The 26,706-nt window shown below is 51.1% G+C and overlaps 1 protein-coding gene across 5 annotated transcripts in view; it reads right to left on the bottom strand.

Annotated features, from left to right (window-relative positions):
* SHROOM2 (shroom family member 2) overlaps positions 1–26,706 on the bottom strand; it is a 158,793-nt gene that overhangs the window by 11,336 nt on the left and 120,751 nt on the right. For 4 of the 5 annotated variants that reach the window (XM_045472422.1, XM_045472423.1, XM_045472424.1 and 1 more), the window contains 3 exons: positions 7,421–8,008; positions 2,163–2,687; positions 1,085–1,256 (listed from right to left, as the gene is read on the bottom strand). In XM_045472422.1, coding sequence (XP_045328378.1) covers positions 1,085–1,256; positions 2,163–2,687; positions 7,421–8,008 — 1,285 coding nt within the window. Of the gene's footprint in view, positions 1–1,084; positions 1,257–1,864; positions 2,033–2,162; positions 2,688–7,420; positions 8,009–26,706 lie in introns of those variants that run through there. The other variant, XM_045472425.1, reaches the window with a different exon arrangement.

The raw sequence follows: 26,706 nt of genomic DNA, 5'->3' as shown, positions 1-26,706 counted from the left end.
GCTCAAGGCCCTGGAATAAAGAGTACGTGCTAGCCTCCGAAACGGACTTTCTTTGGCAATCCCATCATCCGTTTAATGCTAAGGCCTTCCTAAAAAACTAGGTAATCACCTAGATGCCACAGGTCTGGCGTGCTGACAGATCATGGAGATTTAAAGCTAATAGAGCAGTAATGACATTGACACTGACAGCAGTAATGCTGTCCCTACCATGACCTCATGGCCACTCACTATGTAGTCCCTGACCTCATTTCTGACTTTATCTCCAGTCCTACCCTCCTGGTCCACATAGCTCCAGCTAAAGCCACTGCTGCTTCTCCAACGTGTCACGAGCCTACCACCTCAGGACCTTCGCAGCGGCTGGTCCCCTTCCCCCAGTGCACCCAGATATCCACACGGCTCACCCTTCACACCACTCTAGGTCGCTGTTCAATCATCCCCTCGCCGGAGCCCTCTCTAGAATCACCTTCCTTTGTTTCACTCGACTCTTTCACTCTGTTTTAATTCTCTCACCATCCAATGTACCACATTAAACGTTGGCAAACTCTTTCCATAAAGGGGTAGACAGTAAAGATCCTCGACGTTCCAGGTGGCGTGGTCAGCTGCAACTACTCAACCCTGCTTCTGTGGAGGGAAAGCCACCAGAGAGCATCTCTAAGTGAATAAATGTGCCTGTGTGTCAATACAACTTTGCTCACAAAACCAGGCTTGGCCCACAGGCTGCAGTGTGCCGACCCCCTACTGTGTATTTGTTTTCATGTGGGCTGAACAGAGGCTCCCCTCTGGAAAGGAAGGGCTCCGTTCTGTTTGGTCTCCTGCTGTATCCCTAAGCGCCTGGGAGTTCTAGGAGCCAAGAAATGACGTTGCTCGGTGGACAAAGCACTTTACAAGCACTATGTGGGGACTATGATCTCCTGGCTGCAGGTATTAGAACCTGATATTCAAAGAGAACAGGTAACTTGCTGAAGGTCACAGAATGAAGTCCGCAGCATTTTAACTAGGGCGGAAGGGACAGATTACTTGGACTGAGACGTGAGGCCCCTTCTCTGCCCACGAGCACGGTTTCATCGACAGCGGCCTTTCCTACCTTCTTCACCGACAGGTCGTGGTCCAAGTCGCTCCCCGAATCCTCCTCGGGCTCCTGCTGCTCCTGCAGATCCTTCATCTTGATCAGCAGCTCCGCCTTGGGGACCGAAGTGCTGTAGTACGTGGAACTGGTGGCCAGGGACATGGCCGCCGGCACGCTCGGCTCCTCTCTCCTACGGAAAAAGGTCAGAACCGCAACTGGCTGGGACCCTACGCGCACGTGCCCCCTTGCAGCTCATGGCCTCGGTCCCGACGAGCCAACGGGGCCGCTAACCGAAAGACAACAGCCGGGGGGTGGGACCGCCAAAGGGGGGCGGAGGGGCAGCCCTTGTCTGCAGCCATGTCTGCTCCCTCTTGCTTTGATCCGACTCACCCCCTCTGCCCCTCTCTCGGGCATCCCACGGGCACTCCCACCTACCGTCAGTTAACGACGTGTATGGACACAACGGACAGAAGCAGGACAGATGTGAGCACACGCCTGTGCAGGCGGCCCACGGGATGAGCGAGACAGGCCGCAAAGCACGTTCCCCCAAAGCGTGGAAACGCATCCGTTCACTCCGTTCCACAAGCGGGAACAGAAAGCCTCCTTGATAACTATGACGTTCAGGAGCCTTCGTGACTGACATCTGGGGCTGTGGGGGTGTCCTGTCCACCGCAGGGTGTTGGGCAGCCTCCCTGTCTCCACCCACAGGATGCCGGGAGCACCTCGCGGGGGCGACAACTAAAAACGTACCCGGACATTGCCAAGCGTCCCCTGGAGGGACACGACGGCCCAGCTGAGAAGCGCTCTCTTCTGAGAGGCGCCTGCGGGCATCGCAGGAGCTGTGCTCGCCTCACATCTTTGCCAGGCCTCAGAGTCGTCATCCCCAGCCACGGGCCTTAGCGCTTCTTTTGGGAGGGTCCCCGGAGGGCCAAAACGTGCCAAGCACTGGGCAGTACTTTCGGAAACCTGCCCCCCAGAAGCAATCGTGAAAACAGACACACGGAGGAGCCACCTGCCCCCTGGAGCGAACCAGATGCTGAGAGGGAGAAGCGCACCAAGTGGCCCCAAGGCGCACCTGAAGGCGGTGCTTACTCACTTCTCGTCCGTGGTCCCAGGAGAGGGCACTTTGGGGAGCAGCTTCCTCCGCTGCTGGGCTTCCTCCAGCAGGAGCTCGTCTTTGGGGAAGATCCCCTCCATCAGGTCCATGGTGGTCCTGATCTTCACGCTGGGGTCCAGGATGTCGGCCAGAGACTTCTCCTTGCCCACGATCTCCCGGGCCAGCTCTTCTGACTTCAGGTCTTCGGCCGTCCTCTCCTTGGTCTTCGTGTAGCTGAGCCCGGACGGAGAGGCCCCGCTGTCCTTGGCAGCGGGCGCGGGGGCTTCGGGGGGCTGGGGCTGGGGCTCGGCGCCCTGGCGGCTGTACACGCAGAAGCGGGAGTAGAACTGCTCTGAGGTGCTGAGGGTCTTGATGTGGTCTTTCTCCAGCCCGCTGGGCAGTGTGGGCAGCTCGGTGGCGCGGGCCAGGCCCTGGCGGCTCTCCTTCTCAGGCCGGCTCTCCGAGTGCACAATCTTGATGGGCACCCTCTTCACAGTGGTATTGTTGTCCATCACCCGCTCGATTCTGGAAAGAGAAGAGCCGTGTGCTGAAAACGCAAAGCGAGCCCTGCCGTCGACGCCTACCCACGAGAGAAACCCGCTGGTCCCTCACCTGCCCTTCCGGCTGGGGAACTCAGGCTCAAAGACCTTTGGCCACTGAGCTGGAAGGAGCCTCCGTGATCACAGACCCAGGACGGGGAATGGAGGTTGAGGAGGCCTGCGTTCCTGACCCTGAGCGTCTGGACACCTTTTCCACTTTCAAAATCACCCACACCCCTAGGGGAGCCGGGGGTGTATCCCTGGGCTTGCTGACTGAGAGGAGGGTGGTTTAACACGCGTTTTCATGCGGGTAATAGTGCAAACATTAACAGGCCCTGCTCGGTGACATTCTCCTTTGCCGGGGAACCTGCAACAGGCTTCCTTTCACAGTTATCATTAAAGCCTTCCCTCGCTGCCTCTCAAAGCAGGGCCAGTACCTACCCACGGGTGCCTGCGTGGTTCTGGGGCCGCCGGGAGACTTCTAGAAAGATTGCCTATGTGGGGCGCCTGGGTGGCGCAGTCGGTTAAGCGTCCGACTTCAGCCAGGTCACGATCTCGCGGTCCGTGAGTTCGAGCCCCGCGTCGGGCTCTGGGCTGATGGCTCGGAGCCTGGACCCTGTTTCCGATTCTGTGTCTCCCTCTCTCTCTGCCCCTCCCCCGTTCATGCTCTGTCTCTCTCTGTCCCAAAAATAAATAAACGTTGAAAAAAAAAAATTTAGAATGATTGCCTATGTTTTTTTTCTTTTAATGTTTATTTTTGAAAAAGAAAGTGCAAGTGGGGTAGGGGCAGATGGGGGAGCAGAGGATCGTTTGAAGTTTAAGCAAAAAATCCCCAGACAACTGTTAAAGATTTAAAAGTAAGCTACCTAGGGGCACCTGGGGGGCTCAGTCGGCTGAGCGTCCGACTTCGGCTCAGGTTATGATCTCACGGCTCGTGGGTTCGAGCCCCGTGTCGGGCTCTGTGCTGACAGCTTGGAGCCTAGAGTCTGCTTCCGATTCTGTGTCTCCCCCTCTCTCTGTCCCTTTCCCACTCACACTTTTCTTTCTCTCAAAAATGAACAAACGTTGGAAAAACAAATAAGTAAAAAAGTCAGCTACCTAGTGTTAGCAAACGAGTTGAAGCATTTGTTTTGGTAGGAATGCCCATTCTGAAATCCCTCAGAGGCTAGGAATGCTTCCTCTCCACTCTCCGCACTCCTGCTGGGGGCTCAGGGCCTGGCACACAGGGACGGCTCAACAGCGTGTGAAAGTGGGAGCCTGCCCTGCACCCTGGCTGGCGCCCCAGCAGGCAGGAGCGCGTGCACACTCACGGTCAAGGGGTAGCTGGAAGGAGGGAGAGGCCGGACATGGAGGGAGATGAGGTGAGCAGCTCTGCTCGAGAGATCCAAGTCAGCAGAGAGCAGGGCAATTTCTTTTACATTTTTATTTATTTCTAAAATTATTTTTGTTAATGTTTATTTATCCTTGAGAGAGACAGACAGAGCATACGTGGGGGAGGGGCAGAGACAGAGGGAGACACAGAATCGGAAGCAGGCTCCACGTTCTGAGCTGTCAGCAGAGCCTGATGTGGGGCTCGAACTCAGGGACCGTGAGATCATGACCCGAGCTGAAGTTGGACGCTTAACTGACTGCCCCACCGAGGCACCCCTTTCTTTTAAATTTTTAAACGTTTATTCATTTTTGAGAGTGGGGGAGGGCAGAGAGAAGGGGATAGAGGATCGATCCAAGCAGGCTCCAAGCCATCATGCAGAGCCCGACGTGGGGCTCGAACTCACGCACTGTGAGACGCTTAGTTGGATGCTTAACTGACTGAACCACTCAGGCGCCCCAAGAACAGTATCTCTGAGCTGAGCCCAAATGACCGGCAGCTCAGGAAGCCCTGACACAGGGGGACCCTGACCCTTCCCCTGCTGACCCATCGGTAGCTGACCGTGGATACAGAGCAGGGCCAGGACCCCTCCCCGGCTTCTTGTTCAGCCTGTAGGTCACTGGGATCGCACGCTCTCATACCAGGATTGACCGACAGGGCACACCGTGGGGACGGTGACTAATTCAGTGCACTGTGAGCGACTTTCTGGGTAGCAGCTCTTGGAGGTGGCACGGCCACCATGTGCCTCACTGAGCTTCCTGAGAACAAAGTGTCCACATGTGGGTCTGGGTATAGACACTGACCCGGATTCGGGCCCTCTGCGAGCACTCATGCAGCAGGGGACATGGTGCACAGGCAACCTTTCCCGACCCAAAAGACACGATGGGTGGGAACACTAAATAATGTGGGTACCCCTCACCCCCCAGTATCTTCGATAGGCACTGTCCCTGTTTACTGAAATCCCTCTCAAGCTCCTGGAAAAGACAGAATGAGAAAATCAACACGGGCTTCAGGCAAGAAAAAAATGAAACCCACTCCCTACATCCTGAGCCGACGCAGGTCACGAGCACCGTGGGAACACATGGCTGTTTCTCCGAGGAGCCCGCGGAGCTCAGACCAGCTCCCGAGAAGCGAGCGGCCTGAGGGGCCTAGGCCAGCTCGCCTGGAACAGTGTCGTACACTTGGCCCGCCACACAGACCACGTTATTGCTTCTTCTTCCCTTCAGAACGGACAACGCTGCCTCCCACTGACAGGTTATCTCAGTGGTGCCCACGGTCTGCATGACACAGAGCACAGACGTGGCCCCCAGATGAAGCTGTGGTTACGAGGCCACACTTGCGGAGATACAGGATGCTATCAGTGGTGTCCTCTCTGCCGAGTTATTTTCAAGGTGGAAAGAAAAGAACAGGGGCGCCTGGGTGGCTCAGTTGGTTAAACATCTGACTCTTTAAAAAAAATTTTTTTTAATGTTTATTTATTTAAAAAAAAAATTTTTTTTAACGTTTATTTTTGAGGAGAGAGAGACAGAGCATGAATGGGGGAGGGTCAGAGAGAGAGAGGGAGACACAGAATCTGAAACAGGCTCCAGGCTCTGAGCAGTCAGCACAGAGCCCGACGCGGGGCTCGAACTCATAGACAGTGAGATCGTGACCTGAGCCGAAGTCGGACGCTTAACCAACTGAGCCACCCAGGCGCCCCAATGTTTATTTATTTTTGAGAGAGAGAGAGAGAGAGAGAGAGATACAGTGTGAGTGGGGGGGGGGGGGGCAGAGAGAGAGAGAGACAGAATGTGACACAGACTCCGGGCTCTGAGCTGTCAGCACAGAGCCCGACGCGGGGCTCGAACCCACGAACCGTGAGATCATGACCTGAGCCGAAGTCGGACGCTCAACCGACTGAGCCCCCCAGGCGCCCCTTAACATCTGACTCTTGATTTCGGCTCAGGACATGATCTCTTGGGTCCGGAGTCTGAGCCCTGCGTTGGGCTCTGTGCTGAGAGCGTGGAGCCTGTTTTGGGATTGTCTCTCACTCTCTCTGCCCCTCCCGTGCTCATGCTCTTTCTCAAAATAAATCAATGAACTTAAAAAAAAGAGAACGGCTTGAGACTCTACAACAAAAAGGTCCAACAGAACTTTCTGGGATGATGGAAATAAATGGTATGTGTGCCATTAACCACACGTGGTGCAGCTGATGCACAGAATTTATTTTGTTTTTCATTAACTTCCATTCCTACGGCCACATGTGACTGTGGCTACCGTATTCGACAGCACGGGACATCGGGGCCAGAGCATTCCCTGCTGCGGGGCTCACCTGTGCACCGCAGGATGCGAGGCGTCCCGGCCTCTGCCCGCTGGATGCCAGCAGCAACACTCGCTCTTCAGCTGCGACCCCCCAAACCTCTCCAGACACAGCCAAATGCCCCCCCGGGGGCAAAGCCACCCTCCCCCAGATGGACAACCACGGCCCTAGCGAGCAAGATGAAACTTCTGCACTTCTGCCCTTTCCCAGTTCTTCAAAGGCACTCTGAGAGGACGGCAAAAGGAAACATTCGGTGCTCGGGACCGGTCGGTCCCTGCCTGACCATATTTATCAGCGTCTCCACGGGCACGGCAAACAAGTCCACGTCGGAAATTCTAACAGCAGCGCCATGGAGTTGAACAGGTTTTTCCTCTGCCTTCATAACATGTGTATACTAGCTTTGCTTTTCACATATGACACAGAAAGAAAATGTGTTGGGGCACCCGGGTGGCTCAGTCGGTGAAGCGTCCAACTCTTGATTTTGGCTCAGGTCTGATCTCACAGTTTGACCGTGTGAGGCCCTGCGTGAGCCCCACATGAGCCCCGCATAAGTCCTGGCTGGGGCTCTGCGGTGACAGCGTGGAGCCTGCTTGCGATTCTGTCTCCCCCTGTCTGTCTCTGCCCCTCCTCTGCTCACACTCTCTCTCAAAAATAGAAACATAAACCTACAAAACGTGTGGAAATACTGGACATTATGGAAAAACCGAAGTCTCCTGAAGGCGTCAGGCTTACTGCACACGGGACTCTCCAACCACACAAGTGCTCAGGGAAAGCACAGCCCTCATGGGCAGACGCCCGGAGGGAAGGCACACACCACCGCTGGGCCTGGGCCACGGGGACAGAGGACAGTCCGCACCTGCGGCACATCCCCTTTGCTCCTGGAGAACAGGGCACCCCCGCCCCGACCCCAAGTTAAAAAGCCACCTGACCCCTGGAGCTGTGGGTTGTCCCCCATGGGGTCCAGACACCGCCCCCACACCGCCCAGGAAAGACGCCCGGGAAACCTCCCGCGGGAGCCCAGGGAAGGGCAGGCGTGGGGCCAGGGCCGTACCTGGTGGAACTCTCGTCCTGGACCAGCAGGGGAGGTCTGTCCGTGAGCTTCTGCGGGGCGAACTGGGGCGAAGGGGAGCGAGAAGTCTCCATGGCGGCCGGGCGCGGGGCCCGCAGCGAGGAAGGGAGCGGGGCTTGGCTCTCAGGCCCGGCCGGGTGCCCGTCTACATGCCGCCCCGCGCGCTCGCCGTCTTCGGGCCTTTGGCCGAGGGCCGGGCGGGGGGCGCACGCGTCCGGGGCCTCGGGGGACGGCAGGGGCCCGCTGGGGGTGCCGCCGGCCAGGCCCCCCAACTGCCCGGGCTCACGCTTGGGCGGCGGTGGCGGCGGCGGCCTCCGCGGAGCTGGCTGCTTGGGGACGGGCGCGGCGCTCAAGGGCCTGGGCTCCTGCCCGCGGGTGTGCGGGGCGTGCGGGGCCGAGGGCGCGCCCTCCGAGGATCTGTAGTCTCGAGGGAGGGTCCCCGCTCGGCCGCGGGCCTCCGGGGGCACCTCCGGAGCCCCCCAGGCGGGAGACGGCTGACCGAGCTGGGCCGGCGTCCGGGAGTCCTGCTGTCCTGCCGCACCGCTTGCCGGCCGTCGGACATCTGCTTGTCTACAGGGAGAAAGTGTACAAGTGAGCGCACGATGCCAAGCCGCATCTCTCCAAACGGGACTAGATCCAGATCTCGATGACCTTCTTAACTCATTTTCGGGAATGAAAGCCAGATACGTTTTCCCACACCTGTCCCCGCCGTTCGTGATGCGAGGTATCCAGTCCAAGCACACACAGGAGGCTGCATGTTGCTACCTCACGTAACAGGACGGGAAATATTAAAATGACACGCACACACTTAAGGTACAGACATGTACTTGCACACACAAGTTGCATTGTGGGGCAAGAAAATTCACACTTTATTTATTTATTTATAAAGGTTCAGACCTCTTAAAAATTTTTTTCAATGTTTATTTACTTTTGAGAGAGACAGAGACAGAGACAGAGAGCATGTGGGGGAGGGGCAGAGAGAGAGAGAGAGAGAGAGAGAGAGACAGAATCCAAAGCAGGCTCCAGGCTCTGAGCTGTCAGCACAGAGCCTGACGTGGGGCTTCAACTCGGGAACCATGAGATCACGACCTGAGCCCAAGTCAGATGCTTAACCGACTGAGCTACCCAGGAGTCCCCTTTACACATTTTTAAAAACAACACTGGTGAAAAATCTCATATGGCTATATTTAGAAATATTTATTTCTTGATGTAACAGTATTTTTATGTGGCTTATTTAGGAAAATTGCCATTTACAAAAAGGCATAGAGCTTTCTAACATGAGCCTCAAATCAATTTATGAATAAAGCCTTTAAAATCAGTAGTATATTATTTTTTTCCTAAAGTTTTAAAAAGTTTTATTTATTTTGAGAGAGACAGAGGCAGCGTGAGTAGGGAAGGGGTAGAGAGAGAGGTAGACAGAGAGAATCCCCAGCAGGCTCCATGCTGCCTGCGTGGAGTGTGATGTGGGGCTTGAACTCACAAAGCCGTGAGATCGTGACCCGACCCAAAAGGAAGAGTTGGACGCTTAACCGATGGAGCCACCCATGCACCCCAATCAGTCGTATATTATTAAAAAGGAGAAAAACATGGGGCACCTGGGTGGCTCAGTTGGTTGACCGTCCCACCCTTGATCCCTCGATTTTGGCTCAGGTCGTGATCCCAGGGTCAAAGGATCGAGCCCCACGTTGGGCTCTGTGCTGAGTATGGAGTCTGCTTAAGAGTCTCTCTCTCTCTCGCTCTCGCTCTCTCTCCCTCTGCCCCCTCCCCCACTCATGCTCTCTCTCTCTCAAATAAAATTAAAAAAAAATTTTTTTTTTCAACGTTTATTTATTTTTGGGACAGAGAGAGACAGAGCATGAACGGGGGAGGGGCAGAGAGAGAGGGAGACACAGAATCAGAAACAGGCTCCAGGCTCTGAGCCATCAGCCCAGAGCCCGACGCGGGGCTCGAACTCACGGACCGCGAGATCGTGACCTGGCTGAAGTCAGACGCTTAACCGACTGCGCCACCCAGGCGCCCCTCAAATAAAATTTAAAACAAGAGACAAAAACAAAGACTTTGGGCGCCGCAGTGGCTCACTGATCATTCCATACTGCTACCCATTCCCAGCTCCACCTCCACATCCGATGCGCATACGCGTGTGCTCAGTACACACAGACGCACACGCAGGAAGGTCTCCGCAAAACCCACACGGAGGCACACGCTCACTCACGGGCTAAGCACTATCAACTCTGTGACAGAGCAGCCTGCCATGCCTTTGCCAGCACAGCTCCTTCCAACCTGACACAGTAATAAAAGGAGCCTCTGAAGGACCGTCCCATTCAGGGAAGAGCAATTTGGCATTGAGGAGATCACCTCAGAGGTGTTAAAGCAAACTCTAACGAGGGCAGCACGGGGGGAACCAGAAGACAGAGCACCGGTGCCCGTAAGTGGCGTCCCCTTCTAACAAGCTAGGTAAGGCTTTTCCCCTCATTGCAGCACCCCCTTGGGGCCCAGGAGTGAGCCTGCCTCCTGGGATGTGATGCCCGGCCTGGGTGTTATGGATGCCCCAACCCCAGCCAGGCTGCTGCACGACAAAGTCCAGTGCCCGGTGCGTGTTCCTCTGACCGTGTCCCTCGGGGAAAGGGCCCCTCCAGCTTCAGTGGATGCTCTGGAGTAGAACCCTGACCATGCCCAAGTCCCTCCCCTTCCCGTTGTCAGCCAGCTGGGGGCAGCTCCCCACCTTGTGCTGCCGTGAGCACAGCCACACACGGCTGGACCCAGCCACACCTAGAAGCTGGAAGCCGTCCACATCTGGGAGAGGTCGGAAGAGCTCAGGTCCCACAGGGGCCCTGGGAGAGGGCAGGTGTGGTCTCTGCTTTCAAGATGCTGAAGACACGGCCTCGGCTTCAAAGATGCACAGTGACAAAACAGCCAAGCAAAAGAGTTTAAAATATTAACCCAGCTTCAGAAAGTTAGATAGTTAAGAAAAAAAACCATACTAGGTACACACTAAGAGAAACTAGAAATTTTCAAAATAACTTTTCAATAAAAAAAAATTTTTTTAGATGTTTATTTTTGAGAGACAGAGAGTGAGCAGGGGAGGGGCAGAGAGGGAGGGAGACACAGAATCCGAAGCAGGTTCCAGGCTCTGAGGTCAGCACAGACCCCGACGCGGGGCTCCAACTCACAAACCATGAGATCATGATTTCAGCTGAAATCAGACGCTTAACTGACTGAGCCACCAAGGCACCTCGGAGCCCTTCCTTTTTAAATGTTGAAAAATTTTTCAAGGATAGGGGCTCCTGGGTGGCTCAGTTGGTTGAGTGTCCAACTTCAGCTCATGTCATGATCTCATGGCTCATGAGTTTGAGCCGCACATCGGGCTCTATGCTGACAGCTCAGAACCTGGAGCCTGTGTCTCCCTCTCTCTCTCTGCCCCTAACCCACTCGCATTCTCTGTCTCTCTCAAAAATAAACATTTAAAAAAATTTTTAAAAATTTTCAAGGATAAAGTCAATGGTGATAGAAAGATCCACAGACAGAGTAAGAAAATAAGAAGTCTTAAGGATTTGCCAGCAAAGGCACCTAAACATTTAGCTCCGAGGAATGCCTGGAACAGTGAGTCAAGCCATACAAAGGAACCTTTAAAAAGCAGCTGCATTCCAGAGTCCCAGCAATTGATATGCAGCTCAGGTCACTCACTGTCATGCAGAACATGCTAATGACACGTTATCAAGGAGAAGCCTGCTCCAGGAGGAGGCTCCCAGGACACCTGCAACCTCTGGGCAGGCGGGAGCCCAGCACCTGGGTCTGAGACAGGGCAGCAAAGCAAAAGAAACCTCATCTGGATTTTCTCTCTGCCCCTCCCCTGCTGGTGTGCGCTCTCTCTCTCCTAAAATAAATAAATTGACTTTAAAATAAAAGCTGACGGGTGCCGGGGTAGCTTAGTCAAGTCAGCATCTGACTCTTGATTTCAGCTGAGTTCATGATCTCATGGTCGTGGGTTTGAGACCCAAGTCCGGCCCAGCACTGATAGCATGCAGTCTGCTTGGGATTCTCTCTCCCCCCAGCGCCTGGCTGTTTTCTCCTCTGCCTGCTGCCATGAAAGGTCCGAGGCAGGGCAGTGAAGCAAAACAAACGTCATCTGAAGAGGAATGCCCCCCCCCCCGCCCCGCCCCAAGGCCACATAAATGCTGCTCAGGACCCCAGACACCCTGTGATAGGGGCAGAAATGACCAGAAGTCCAAAAGGAGAAAGACTATATACAGACACATACATACACACACACCAAATGCCCAGGGAATCCCATCAACACTGGTATTATTCAAATCTACGTTGTTGATTTGGGGATGCGGCCGGTCAGCCCCATGTCTAACTGTGCTTTCCAGATCCGAGAGGTGACGGTTTTATTTCTAGGTTCTTTCTGCTCATGATGAGCCCTGTTGTGGCCCTGGGTTCCTCTCTCTGGGCCACAGGTTTCTCTGCTCCGTGTCACACAGGCCCTCTACTCCTGGTCACCCGTAGCCCAGGACTGGTCTCACTCTCCAATGCTTGCGTGGTTCACAGTCTCCACTCACCTCACTGGGCTGTAAGCGCCTCCACGGAGGGCAGGAGACCAGGCTATCTTCTTGAAGCCTCACAAGCAAATACTGCATGCACCATGGCACACGGTCACCCAAACATCAACGTACAAATGCATCTGCTGCTTTCAGTCACTGTGCACAATGGTAAGGAGCAAGGCTGTGTTGCTTTCCTTCCTCCCTTCCTCCCTCCCCCTTTCTTTTATGTTTATTTTTTATTCTTGAGGGAGGGAGGGAGGGAGAGAGGGAGAGAGAGACAGAGAGAGAGAGAGAGGGAGAGAACAAGTGGGGGAGGGGCAGAAAGAGAGGGAGGCAGAGAATCCAAAGCAGGCTCCAGGCTCTGAACTGTCAGCGCAGAGCCGGATGTGGGGCTCGAACTCACAAACTGTGAGATCATGACATGAGCCGAAGTCGGACGCTTAACCGACTGCACCACCCAGGCACCCCATTTCTTTTTTTTTTTTTTTAAGTTTACTTATTTACTTTGAGAGAGAGAGAGAGAAAGAGAGAGAGAAAGAGAAACAGGAAAGAGAGAGAGAGAGAAAGAGAGAGAGAGAGAGAAAGAGAGCAAGCTGGGGAGGGACAGAGAGAGGGACAGAGAATCCCAAGGAGGCTTCACACTGTCAGCTCGGTGCCTGACGCAGGGCTCGAACTCACAAACTGTGAGATCATGACCTGAGCCCAAATCAAGAGTCGGATGCTTCACGGACTGAGTCACCCAGGCGCCCTGCGAGGCTGCATTTTCTGAGACACAGGCAGGTTCTCAGAGAAATAACTTTGCAGGTGAACATTCCCATCATAACTGAATATTTTTAGACTGCTCTGGAATCACTAATTAATTCAGCACTGCTTTGCAAGTAGGGTTAACCATGGTCTCCATCAAGGAAAAGACAAACATTTCTAGCTCTCGGGTGACTTACGTAACGCGTACCACAGGGTCCTCCTTTCCTAAGTGCTTAGAGGGACAATGAGAGGAGAGGGACACACGGTCACTTCTGACTTGGACACACATTTCTTGCTCACGGCTCTTCCTCCTGATGCACTTTAGTGTGTGAGGCCATGGTGAGGCCCTGGCCCACATTTCATTTGGGGTTTCACTGGGCAGACGCTTCCCATCACAGCACCATTTACCAGCTGTGTGACATCGGCGAGAGACAGTGTGTCACCAAGCCTCATTTCCTCACCATGGGATACCGCGGGGGGGGGGGGGGGCGCCACGCGAGGCAGAGGCGGCAGAGTCCCCCACGCGGCGGGATCCACGTGGCGGCCCCCACCAGCCACACGCTGCGCGGAGCCCCCAGTGGGAGAGTGCCCCGTGTGGTGGAGCAGACCCAACGCAGGTCTCCGCGGCAGCACCGCGTACCCCCCTGCCCACGCCACGCCACGCCACGCCGCGCCACAGCGCGGCACAGCCAGGCAGGGCCGCCCAGGCCTCCACCTGGGGAAGGGCATCCCCGTGGCAGCTGCTCCGGGGCGCTTACGGGTACCGCCACAATCCCGTGGGATGGAACTGCCCAAGTGAACGACGGGGAGAGACAGAGCAACCTTCCAGTGGAAGACAACACTCGGGTGTTTCCTCCTTTCATTTCAATATTGCGAAAAATGGGGCGCCTGGGTGGCGCAGTCGGTTAAGCGTCCGACTTCAGCCAGGTCACGATCTCGCGGTCCGAGAGTTTGAGCCCCGCGTCGGGCTCTGGGCTGATGGCTCAGAGCCTGGAGCCTGTTTCCGATTCTGTGTCTCCCTCTCTCTCTGCCCCTCCCCCGTTCATGCTCTGTCTCTCTCTGTCCCAAAAATAAATAAACGTTGAAAAAAAAAATTAAAAAAAAAAAAATTGCGAAAAATGCTAACTCCTACCGTTCACAAAGCCAGCCTGCCGCTGACGTCAGCCAGGGTGGCTGGCGTTCTGGAGATGGTTCAAAAGCAGTACTTGCGAAGTGTATGTGGCAAAGCCAGGTCTGCACGGGACAAAATGACTCCACAGGCCAACCGGGTAGGACTCAGAAGTGCTGCCTTGCAGGCAGAGACAGGCCTCCCAGAAGCGGTGGAGGTCAACATTCACAGTTTTAGGCGGCACACATCCATTGCCTGTGGGCATGGAGGACGGCGATTTTGCGAAGGCTGGAACCGTTTATTAGAAATCACAGCTTCTCTCCCTGTATCTGCACGGAACACCACCAGGCAGGCCGTCTCAAGAACAACACTGCCACCGGACATTCAGACAAGCCAGGTGGCTGGAGAGACGCGGGACGCTCACGCCACAAGTACAAGTCTCCGGAACGAGTCCCTGGTGTCTCCGCTGATCTTTGTGTGCCCCAGGGAACTCCCAGCACACACAGGAAGGTCTTCTGTCTACACAGCACCCCCTCAGAGCCAAACGAGGTGGGAAAAGGTGACGATGATGGGCAAGGCATGGAAGCGCAAGAGGCAATCAACCGATTCACTGATGATCGGACGGAAACGACTAGAAACGTCTCCAACAGCATGAACACCCAGGGATAATGGCACCACCCACTCTTTCCTTGGAAATGCCAGACTACCACAGGATTTCCCAGATGGTGAGCCCCTGGAGGCTAAAGGCTGTCTGGCTGTCGTATCCGAGTTTCCGAGTATGCAAACAACATCTACCAAATGCATGGACAGGTACACTAGTGATGAGGGAGAGAGCGGTTTCCATGAGTCCTGTCCCAGTTCCATGTCTCGCAGAATCACCTTCTGGGAGGGGAGGGGCGCTGAAATCGTTTTCAATCCAGTCATCTCTCTACTGCAACGTCTCCACTAAAGTTATTCCCTCTGCGTCAGACCCAAAGAGGCTCTCTCTTCTGTGATTCTAATGCCACACGGGGAAAGCAATCACTTTAGAAAATCAGATGGGGGCGCCTGGGTGGCGCAGTCGGTTAAGGGTCCGACTTCAGCCAGGTCACGATCTCGCGGTCCGTGAGTTCGAGCCCCGCGTCGGGCTCTGGGCTGATGGCTCAGAGCCTGGAGCCTGTTTCCGATTCTGTGTCTCCCTCTCTCTCTGCCCCTCCCCCGTTCATGCTCTGTCTCTCTCTGTCCCAAAAATAAATAAACGTTGAAAAAAAAAAAAAAAAAAAAAAAAAAAAAGAAAATCAGATGAATGTTACTTCTTCATTATCTTAACAGATGGATAAAAAGACTTGCTTCCTTTGGGTTTTGTTTTTTGCTTGCAGGAATTTGGGTGGTAAATAGGAATGAAGCTGAATTGAGAGGGACTGGTAAGTCGTTTGTAGTTAAGTGGAGGAGAACAGATTAATAGAGAGATTCCACACACACAGAGGATCCAAATCAGAACATACAAGCACAGATTTCTTGAAGGACTGACTAGTGTCCAATCACAGAAAACACTTAGATTGAGAAACTGTAGTCTGTGACCGCCCCTCAAGCATCCAACTCTGTGTTCAGAACACGTGTTTTGAATCTATTCCAGGCCTCTTTCATTTCTGTGGCTAGAGACACTTGTTCCTGGTTCCAAGATGTGACACTTGGAAATTTTTGTTTGTTTTAATGTGTTTATTTCATTTATTTTTGAGAGAGAGAGAGCGCGAGAGGGCGCATGAGCGGGGGGAGCACAGAGAGGGGGACAGAGGATCTGAAGCAGGCTCTATGCTGACAGCAGGCAGCCTGACATGGGGCTCGAACTCACGAACCGTGAGATCATGATCTGATGATCTGAGTCAAAGTCAAACACTTAACCTACTCAGCCACCCAGGCACCCCTGAAAATTGATGAATTGTTTTGTTTTGATTGAACCAAAATCCCCAAATCAGGCAAATTCTCTCTGCCAATGAAAGCTCCAGACCAGTGAGAAACAGGCACAAATGGGCTAAAGATGACATTTTCACGTGCTCGGTTAGCAAAGTTTTCTTCAGGCATTCCGTTATCAGCTTTCCTAAAAATACGTTCTGCGCAAAGTTCAAAGTGGGCAAGCCCGATCCGAACTGCAAGGTTTTAGAACTAGCCGAACTGATCAAATCAAGATTTCAGGGGGAAGTGGGGCTGGCCAACGACACTGCTCCGCTGCTGGCTACAAACTGCACTCACTGTGGTCTGCAGGCTTTAAGTAGGTGACCCGGCAGGGCACGATTAGTCTTCTGAAACCGCAGGACACGAGGGTGTGTGCCACAAGTCACCCCACAGTCCCAGCGCACCCTGCCGTCTCTTCTGATGGGCGTTTGGATCCCCTGGTCCAGCTGCACCTGCGGCCAGCCAGGACCCCACTCTCAGCATGGGTCAGCCCACGTCCGACCAGAAAATACCTGAAGCAGGACACACAATACAAACCACAAGAGATACAGTAAAAAGTTCTCTCTGCCTTCTGAGACCCTGGCAGCTCCTTCCACAACTCATGGGAAGCTATTACCAGTTTGAAGCCTATCAAAGAAAACAGGGGAAATGTAATCAACATCAGAGGCTTTCGACCCTCCCAGGCATGAGGTTACCCTGTCCATATTTCTTTCCATGATGTGTAAAAAAGCAGCTTCCTGAACCCACCCCTCCAATTCTCAAGAACATTCTGAAGGAACGTAGGGGATGATGCTACAGACATACAAATCTAAGCTCTCCTCGAACTTACTCCACGAGAAGCCAGCTCCGGGCAGAGGTAGGGGCTGATGAGGACACGTACGCCTGCAAATCTGTTATCTTAGCAAAAGCCTTCCTGGGAATCTGGATGTCAAGGCAGTGCTGAGAATCTCTGCTTTATGGGACCCTCCGCTCCCAAATTCCTTCTCTCCCCTTGTTCTAACCACTTGATCTGAGTATTACAAACTACGCCTGAAGCTTTAATCCTTGGCTTGGCATGTCCCTTCGAAACCAGACGATCATCCTCTGAAGACACAGTGAGATTAAGTACCCCTTGGTACCAGCCTTGGAGGGATAAAGCCTTGATGTTTCATTCTCCACCAAGAAAGGCTTCTCAAACCCTGGGCCCAGGGGATTTGGGCCTTGGCCTGTAGTTTGTCAAACCCTGCTCTAAAAGGCAAGGCAGATAGTAATTTCTAAACAATTTTAACTCCTTTTGATAAGTACTATGAAGCGAATGCCAAGGGAGAAAAGAGGAGAGACTTTAGAGGGAGGAGGGCCTGCTGAGTTCCTCTAAAGCTATGATTTTATAACTGCAATGCCTCCTTTTTAGCTATTAGTGGAAGCAATGGTCTCTCTTTTTTTTTTTTTCAATGTTTATTTATTTTTGGGACAGAGAGAGACAGAGCATGAACAGGGGAGGGCCAGAGAGAGAGGGAGACACAGAATCGGAAACAGGCTCCAGGCTCTGAGCCATCAGCCCAGAGCCCGACGCGGGGCTCGAACTCACGGACTGCGAGATCGTGACCTGGCTGAAGTCGGACGCTTAACCGACTGCGCCACCCAGGCGCCCCAGCAATGGTCTCTTGTGAACATCCTGGGATGAACCATGGTGAATGTTGCAACCTGTCACTGCAAATCATTAGAAGCAGTCAGAAGGAAAAATCAGGTTAGTATCGTATTACAGCAGACACTTCATTTACCTCAGTAATAGTTTTGGGAACATCTAGGCTGCGTAAGTTTTTATTAGGTATGATCTGTTCTTGATGAAAACTTAAAAGCTGCAAACATTAGGGCACAGGGAACAAGTGATACACGAATTTGGGTTTACCCTACATCTTGTGCCCTACATGTACACACTTTTCTCCTGAGCCACTTAAGTTTTTAAAAACACGTGTTTGTATTCCTAGAAATCTAGCTATGGATCTGGGAGGTCTTGACACTATAGAACATCTCCACCTCTATTCCTCCCCACACCCCACCACAATTTTATCTTTTATTTTTATTTTGGGAGAGAGAGAGACAGAGAACACACACACGCATGCAAGAGGGGGAGGGGCAAAGGGAGGGAGAGAGAGAGAGAAAGAGAAGGAAGGAGGGAGAGAGAGAGAGAGAGAGAAAGAGAGAGAGAGAGAGAGAGAGAGAGAATCTTAAGCAGGCTCCAGTTCAGTGCAGAGTCCGACTCAGAGCTCGATCCCATGACCACACCACAATCTTATCAAGGTATTGTTTACACGCCATGAAATTCAAGCGATGGGAGGTTTGGGTAAATGTACAGAGTTGTGTATTCACCACCACAACCAAGTCAAAATACAACTGCACTGCCCCAGAAAGTTCCCTCTTGCTCTAAGGCACTTACTGCAGCCCTGACTGAAAACCCTGTAAGGTAGTGTGTTTGTCTGCAAGGACAGCCAACTTTAGGCAGACGTAGAAGATTAAAATTCCTTAAAACTACAAGTCAGGGGCGCCTGGGTAGCTCAGTCAGTTAAATATCTGACTCCTGATTTCAGCTCAGGTCATGATCTCATGGTTCATGGGTTCAAGCCCTGCATCAGGCTCTGTGATGACGGCGTGGAGCCTGCTTGGGATTCCTTCTCTTCCCCTCTCTGTCTGTCCCTCCCCCATTTATGCTCTCTCTCTCTCTCTCTCTCTCTCTCTCTCTCTCTCTCAAAATAAATAAACAAATAAACATTTGGGGGAAAAAAAACCACCTACAGATCAAACCCTACTGAAATGATTGGGAAATGCCCATTTCAACAAATTTGAGAGTGAATCTATTTACGACTCGCACAAACTAATGTTCTGAAAGCAAAGCCACGTTGCAGTGACCTTTCCAGACTGTGAGCAAAGTATTCCATGGGAAGGATCAGCCACCCTGGGCATTTCCACTCTTCTTCTGTCCTCCCCTTATTGCATTTTACAAACATGGTCTTAAATGAGAGGCGGACGGCGTCAGCTCTACTGCGCAGCCGTGTCCTGACTCAGTCCTTGCAATTTCACATCACGTTGCATGGATGCTATAGAAACCGACGCCACTCACAGAAGCAGTTAGGTTTCCTTGCCCATTAAACACAATCTGAAGCCACTCAATTTTTCAACAAAGCGACGACCATAATAAAAATATTAACTGGGGACTGAGTAGCCCTTTACTCTTTCCAGTGTGTTTGTATCTATAGTTAAATGGCTTCTATGTATTTTACTTGGACGCACTTACACCCTAACAATCAAATGCTTTTGGGGCGGTGGGCCACAGCAAAACACACAACAGGAACATTACAATGAACATAAAAACATCCTGATGAGGGAGAACGAAAAGGAGAAAGGCACAGGCATGGAAAAGTGCTCAAGTGCGCAGACCCTGGCAGGTATGGAAGTCTGACAGCTGTGCCTCAGACGGGCTCTGGTCAACCAGAGCAGGTGGCCGGAGGTGCTGGGGTACTGGGTAGGCGGGCACTTCTCGATTCTTCAGCACACACAGCCCTAACCCTAACGTCCACTGGCAGAGGGCAAGCGTAACTGACAAAATCCAGTACTTCTGCCTGGCCTGCGAGGACACTACAGCCCCAGAGCCTAAGTGACTTACTGATAACCTGAGCTAGGGTGTAGATATTCATCTGTGACTCCTACTCTCTGTCTACAACATCACGTGAGACACTCCTCTGAAACCCCCATGTTCTTCTCTTCCTGACCAGTTTTATCTTCTTTGCAAAAACTCTGTAGAATGTTTCAGGTGGCAGTCTACAGCTCATAGGAAGGTCACAGGCCCAGAGCCCCAGATGGTTATGCTTGTGACGTCACTAATGCAAAGGCCAGTACACAACTGCCAGGGGCCAGGAGCCAGCAGGATAGAAATGGACTGTGCAAAACCGCCAGGCAGGGGCAATGGCATGATTATTAAATACTTATACACAGAAAAGGACAAAACTAAGCATAACCAATCCTAAATGTTTGTAAAGCACACAACGCACTTCAGGGATCTATCTGCAGCCTAAATAACAATGATCATGAAGAGAGAGGTCCCACCCCCAACAGGAAAGTGAACACAAGATATGAACAGTAATGAACCAAAGAAAAAATACAAATGGCTAGACAAGGCACAAACTCAACTTCGCTAGTTACTGGGCAAATGCAAGTTAAAAATGAAATTGCTCTTTTCCTGTCAAATCACAGAACTTTTAAAATGTCTGATGTGGGTGCCTGGGTGGCTTAGTCAGTTAAGCATTCGACTTCAGCTCAGGTCATGAACTCACGGTTCGTGGGTTCAAGGCCCATGTCGGGCTCTGTGCTGACAGCTCAGACCTTGGAGCCTGCTTCAGATATTGTGTCTCCCCCTTTCTCTCTGCCCCTCCCTTGCTCACACTCTGTCTTTCTCTCAAAAATAAACATTACAATTTTTTTTTTTTAATTTATAGTTGGGGCACTGGGTGGCTTAGTTGGTTGGTTGAGTGTCCAACTTCAGCTCAGCTCATGATCTCAGGGTTCGTGAGTTCGAGCCCCACATTGGGCTCGTTGCTGTCAGTGCAGAGCCTGCTTCAGATCCTCTGTCCTCCTCTCTCCCTGCCCCTCCTCTGTTCTCTCTCAAAAAATAAATAAGCATAAAAATAAATAAATGAATGAACAAATAAATGTCTGATGTGGCCAGAGTTTTGAGAAAGCAGGACTGCCCTAGGCTACTAGGTGGTAGGGCACAAACAGCACGCACTTTATGGAAGGCAATTTGCGCGTATTTCCCAAAAGCCTACCTAGCAATTCCGTATCTAGAATTTGATCCTAGGGAAATCAGCATGCCAGAACATGAGTATTTCACAAGATATTTGCTGCAGCCTCACCTATATAACTGTGAAAGTGTGGAAATAATCCTAAAAGTCTACAGGACCTCTACTGGACATTTGTATCTTACAATGCCACGCATCATACACAGAACTTCCTTATATATTTTTAAAGTTTTTCTTAAAAAATTTTTTTTTAATGTTTATTCATTTTTGAGAGACAGAGATAGACAGCGCAAGTGGGGTGGGGCAGAGAGAGATGGAGACACAGAATCTGAAGCAGGCTCCAGGCTCTGAGCTGTTAGCACAAGGCCCGACGCAGGGCTCGAACTCAGAGAATGTGAGATCATGACCTGAGCTGAAGTCAGACGCTCAACCGACTAAGCCACCCAGGTGCCCCTAAAATTTTTCTTTTTTAAATGTTTATCTATTTTAGAGAGAGAGAGAGAGAGAGCGCGCACACACGCAGGGACACACGAGTTGGGGAGGGGCACAGAGGATCTGAAGAGGGCTCTGTGCTGACCAAAGAACTTCCTTATATTTTTACTTTTTTGTTTTAACGTTTATTTATATTTGAGAGAGACAGAGAGAGAACGCGAACAGGGGAGGGGCACAGAGAGAGGGAGAGAGAGAATCACAGGCAGGCTCTGTACCATCAGTGCAGAGCTTGATGTGGGGATCAAATCCATGAACCGTGAGATCGTGACCTGAATTGAAACCCAGAGTTGAACGCTTAACTGACTGAGCCACCCAGGCGGCCCCTAGTCTCCTCATAATTTAAGAGAAAATCATTTGCGTCAGCTGTCTCTTACCACAATTGCATGTGACCCCAAATTCTCAAAATTCTATACATTGGATTGTCTAATTATTGTCACTCAGCTGAACCATATTTGGAAATGGGTTATTTACCCAATAGGCTTTAGATATATTAATTGTACATAAAAGCTTACCTTATATACTTTATTACTCTATAAAATGTCTAATATGTGAGTGTGCCTATGTTGTACACATATATACATATACGTGCATGCACGTGGATATAAATGTTAAAACACCTTCCTAGAGTTTCTAATTATTCCATCTTTAATGGCCTCTGAGTATGTTTAAGGGCCCACTGGCTAGACTTTGCAAGAGTCATTAAATAACAAATGTTTTGCAAGTTATGCCCCAAAGCACTTCATCTGTTAGCAGCTGATTTTATGAGGCATTAGCACAGGACACCGGACAGGTTTGACTGTCAAGGGCACTGCTATTCCATCAACAAAGCCTGCAGGCAGGAACACCATTGGCAGACAGGAGCTCATTTTATTTTAAATGGATCTCAAAGACATTAATGTGTGTGTGTGTGTGTGTGTCACTTATATTTATAGGTCTTCTTTTCCATGAATGTTGATGGCACTAAGACAATACAACCTGGGGGCTAGGTGTGTGACCTCAAGGGGGATTGCAGTGCCTGGCTTCTGTCCCTGCAAATGAAAAACTAGTACGGTCTCAAGGGACCTCAGAAATCAGTGATTCTAAACGCTTTATCCTTCCTTCCTTCTTCTTCTTCTTCTTCTTTTTTTAATAAGTATTTTAAAGCTTTCTCAGTCTTTTTTTTTTTTTCAATGTTTACATATTTGAGAGACAGAGTACAAGCGGGGGAGGGGCAGAGAGAGAGGGAGCCACAGAATCTGAAGCAGGCTCCAGGCCCTGAGCTGTCGGCACAGAGCCCGATGCGGGACTCAAACCCACGAACCGTGAGATCATGACCTGAGCCGAAGTCGGACGCTTGACCGACTGAGCCACTCACGCGCCCCTTATTATAGTTAACTTTAAAAAAAAATCTCCTTAGTCCACATGAAATTTAACTTGATAGATGGCACAAAATAAGAATATACTTTTTTCCTAATCTATTTTTTTCAACAGCATATGTGACATGATTTTTTCTTTTTTCTTTTTAATTTTTTTTTAACGTTTTATTTATTTTTGAGACAGGGAGAGACAGAGCATGAACAGGGGAGGGTCAGAGAGAGGGCGACACAGAATCCGAAACAGGCTCCAGGCTCTGAGCTGTCAGCACAGAGCCCAACGCGAGGCTCGAACTCACGGACCGCGAGATCATGACCTGAGCCGAAGTCGGCCACTTAACCGACTGAGTCACCCAGGCGCCCCGTGACATGATTTTTTCTCTTCTGTTGTTTTTCATGCGTTATTAAATCTTCAATTAAAAAATAAGCTCATTCTTGGGCTACTGATTCTCCTCTTGTATTAATTAACTTTTGTCTGTTCTTGAACCACTGCTGCATTACTTGAATTCTTGTTGCTTTATAATACATTTAAGTTCCTGTGAGAACTAGTCTTCTCCCTTATTACACTTTAAAAAATAATTTTTTGTTAAAGATTTTATTTATTTTTAATGTTTATTTATTTTTGAGAGACACAGAGTGTGAGGAAGGGGAGGGGTGGAGAGAGAGGGAGACACAGAATCCGAAGCAGCTCCAGGCCCTGAGCTGTCAGCACAGAGCCCGACGCGGGGCTCGAACTCACGAACTGCGATCATGACCTGAGCCGAAGTCAGATGCTTAACTGACTGAGCCACCCAGGCGCCCCAAACTCCTTATCTTATGGACAAAGAAATGGAGGGTCAGAAAGGCAGCCTGCAAGTTATACCCGCGCAGCTCAGGATACACGTCCCCAGTCTCTCAGCCTGGTTAGGGATTCTTTGTAGCACACGCCCCCTCGGGAGTCCACACTGCAATTCCTTCCCACTGCACTATCAGCACCCTGGATTTGAGACACGAAAGGTCAGAAGAGACTAGCTTTGGCAACGAGCACCGCCATCTCCTCTCCTCCTTCCTTGTAGGACCTTTCAACGTCAGAGGTGGCATGAATCCGCAGGAACCCAACAGATCAAAAACCAGCCACACTGCACGCAAGGGCTGTGTGAATCCAGCACTTAAGCCCCAGTGTGCTTACTGTAAAGTGAACATGGTATGCAATGTGCTCAGGCCCAAGATGTGTGTGTGTGTGTGTGTGTGTGTGTGTGTGTGTGTGAAAATGCTTGTGAACTTTAAGAACGAACACAAGAGATTCTGCAAATGTTTTTTTAAAGGCAAAAAACTAAGTAACTGTAGGATCTCATCAGACCTCCAGCTCTGTCTAGAAGCTGCCCAGAAAGGACCTAATTATCCAAGGAAAAGCCAGCTGGAAAACCCAAGTGTCCACCAACCAGGGAAAGACGGGTTGATCCAGTGGACACAAAATAGCAGCCCTGGTTTCTACCACCTTGACCTTCCTTAATTTTAATGCACATAAGAGGCAAAGAATTAAAGGCCGTGAAAGTAAAGCGAACACATTCTAAAAACCACATAACATATCAGCTTCCCAACACACCTCTGAAATTCAAAGGTGGATTTGGGGGGAGCGGCCAGTCCATGTTAAACAGGGGGCAGTTAGCACATGCTTCCCAGGGCCATGGCACTCCAGCTGGGCAAGAGATGCCTCGTACAACCTGTATGGTTAACACCAACACGTATGGTCGTTTCTAATACTTTCTAAAAAAGCGCTTCTGTGTGTGTTCTGTTCGTGCATCTATGAGGATACCCTGCAAATCTTTTAAGGGGTGTGTGTCAGCTTGAGTGTGTATGTATGTGAGAGAGAAAGAGAGACCATGTTTCTTCCACCATGCATGACAAAAAGCAAATGTGGAGATGTACCTCCTACTACTGTCCGTGGAATACTTTTCTGCAACATAATAATGAAAAATATTTACAGAATACCCCTCAAAGATTCTGCTTCGCAAGGGAAATATGCCAGCCCTTCATCTGACCTGCACCCAATTTTCAGATATTTTACGTGACATGTTTCATTCATTCATTCTGTAAGACTTCAGTGTGTAAGGCGGCAGGCCATTTTACAGGTTTCTGAAAACCTTTCTTCAAAGTCCTTTTCCTTTTTACTTCTCAATAGCATGGCCACTACATATGCATTTTAAAAGAACGCCTGCCCATGGGAGTCAGTAAATGCAGACTCAAACAGTGTATGCATGTGTGAGCATACGCACACACACGTATATGCAGCAATTTCTCTGAAAATGGCATCCTCCCTCCAGACACAAAAGCATCTGCTAATAGCAAAGGCATTTCACAAATCTTTCCTTTACAATATAGAAGGTAAAGACTCAGAGCACATGTACAGTAAAACCTGTGAAGAAACGGCATGCCTCTAAGCTGTCACAATCACGGTGGGGAGCAAAACCTAAGACCTGCACAATACTCAGAACCACACTTTTAGGCGTTTTGCACTGCAATTAGCAGTCTACGTGTGAATCTAGCCAGAGCATTGTTCCATGACTAAACGCGCACACCTGATTTTGCTGCCCGCCCCCCCGCCCCCCCATTTCCATGTGGCCGACTCACCATTTCCTTTCAATATCCGCAGTCAGTGCCTCGGTCATGAAAATGCTAATTTCCTACTGGCACAGAAAAAGCAAAGGCAAGACGCTGTTCACACCATGCCGGCCTTCGGCCGATCTCACGCAGAGCGATGCTCCCACATCCCAGGCTACCGGTCCCACCGGCACCATGGCTCGCAGCCCAGAATGCGGTACGGAAAGCCACTGCCTTGTCATTTCAGAGCACGTTTAGCCAACTGCCAAACCGAGAGCTGCGAAGTCCGCATGGATCCAGAAGCACAGAAGCGGCACAGGCGCGTGTCTGCACACGTACGTGCGTGCGTGCGTGCGTGCAGAGCTGGAATCTGCACCCCAACCTGCATCATTTTTCATTTCCAGGCAGCACAATAAACAGGGAAAACATTTACAGACCTCCCCGGATCTCACCCACTGTGCTGCCTGAGCTGACAACCTGCTCGTAAAGACAGGAGAACAAAAGAGACACTCGTAACGACACATGGAAGCAGCAGAGGCATGAGGCGACGGGTCCCATCCCGGGCGAGCTGCCTAAGAACAAATCCGGGAGTCTCTTACCGGCTCCCCGCTGGCTGTCTGCGCGTGGTGGAGCAGCGGGAACACGGCGGGGTGCTCCCTCCAGGGACGGGGGCAGCCGCACCCTGCCGCAGCCCCTGGGTCTAGCTGCCTCCGGCACAGAGGAGCCTCAAAGCCATGCTCACAGCAGCTGGCCTGTCTGTGCCTGCTGCCTCGTGATGGACAAGTTCACGCAGGCTCTGTCAACTCTAACCTCCCTGACTCAAGGCTCCCTTGTATTTCATGTTCCTTCATCAACAACTCCTGACCTCAGGGGGAACATTCCCAAGGCTTCTATGCTTAGAACCCCCACCCGCAAAGACTTGCCCTTTTAAAGCTACCAAAAGGCTCGGGTGTCTTCCTCCTTACCGTTTAAAAGGAGGAAACACAGGAAAGCCTAGTGAATGTATTTTATGCAGCTTTGTCTATTTAACTATGCTAATCACATAGCATGTGCGGTACACTGTTCGACCCTAAAACCGTAATAAAATCAGACAGAACAATGAAAGAAAAAACCCCACTGAAAAGCCTATTTTATATCTATCTGCCTTCTCTTTATACTCTTGGGTTTATTACACACTCATTAGGAACATAATCTACCAAACAACTGATAAAGTATTTCCGGAAGTTTTACTGCGTGCAAAGCCTTCAGTGAAGAAGACAAAGAAGTCACAGGCTGACCGTGACTTGGCTGACCGTGACTTACCAGTTCATCAGTTCACAATGATCCATATTTAAAGTCCCTGCCCTCCACCTCCCTTCCTAAAGCAGCCCAAGACCTCAGTGCTGCCCCAGTACAGGAAGCATGCTCCCACCCACCACTGGCCCTAACAGCGCCCTCCCATCTGGACAGTCCCAGCCCTCCCGAGTCTTGTGCTTACCTAACTTTAAGATGGGTTTTCTCTTTTCAACCTGCTTCTATCAGCCTCTTCTAAATTCACGGCAGTTAGTTCTGAGTCTTGCTCATTTAACCGAGTCACACATACTACTCTGCAGTACCTTCCGTGTTACTGCTATATTCGTAAGAGTGACTTTTTCCTTTTATCCACACCTACTTATCTTCAGCACTGTGCTGATGCATTAATGTTATATCCAGGAAGCATTTAAATAAGTCTCCGAGGAAGGCTGCTGTAGGCCAGGGACATGAAGTC

The sequence above is a fragment of the Leopardus geoffroyi genome, chromosome X (assembly GCF_018350155.1).
Source record: "Leopardus geoffroyi isolate Oge1 chromosome X, O.geoffroyi_Oge1_pat1.0, whole genome shotgun sequence".
Classification (NCBI taxonomy): Eukaryota; Metazoa; Chordata; class Mammalia; order Carnivora; family Felidae; genus Leopardus; species Leopardus geoffroyi.
Note: the sequence above shows the minus strand (reverse complement) of the source record. Positions and strands in the feature narration are given on the sequence as shown.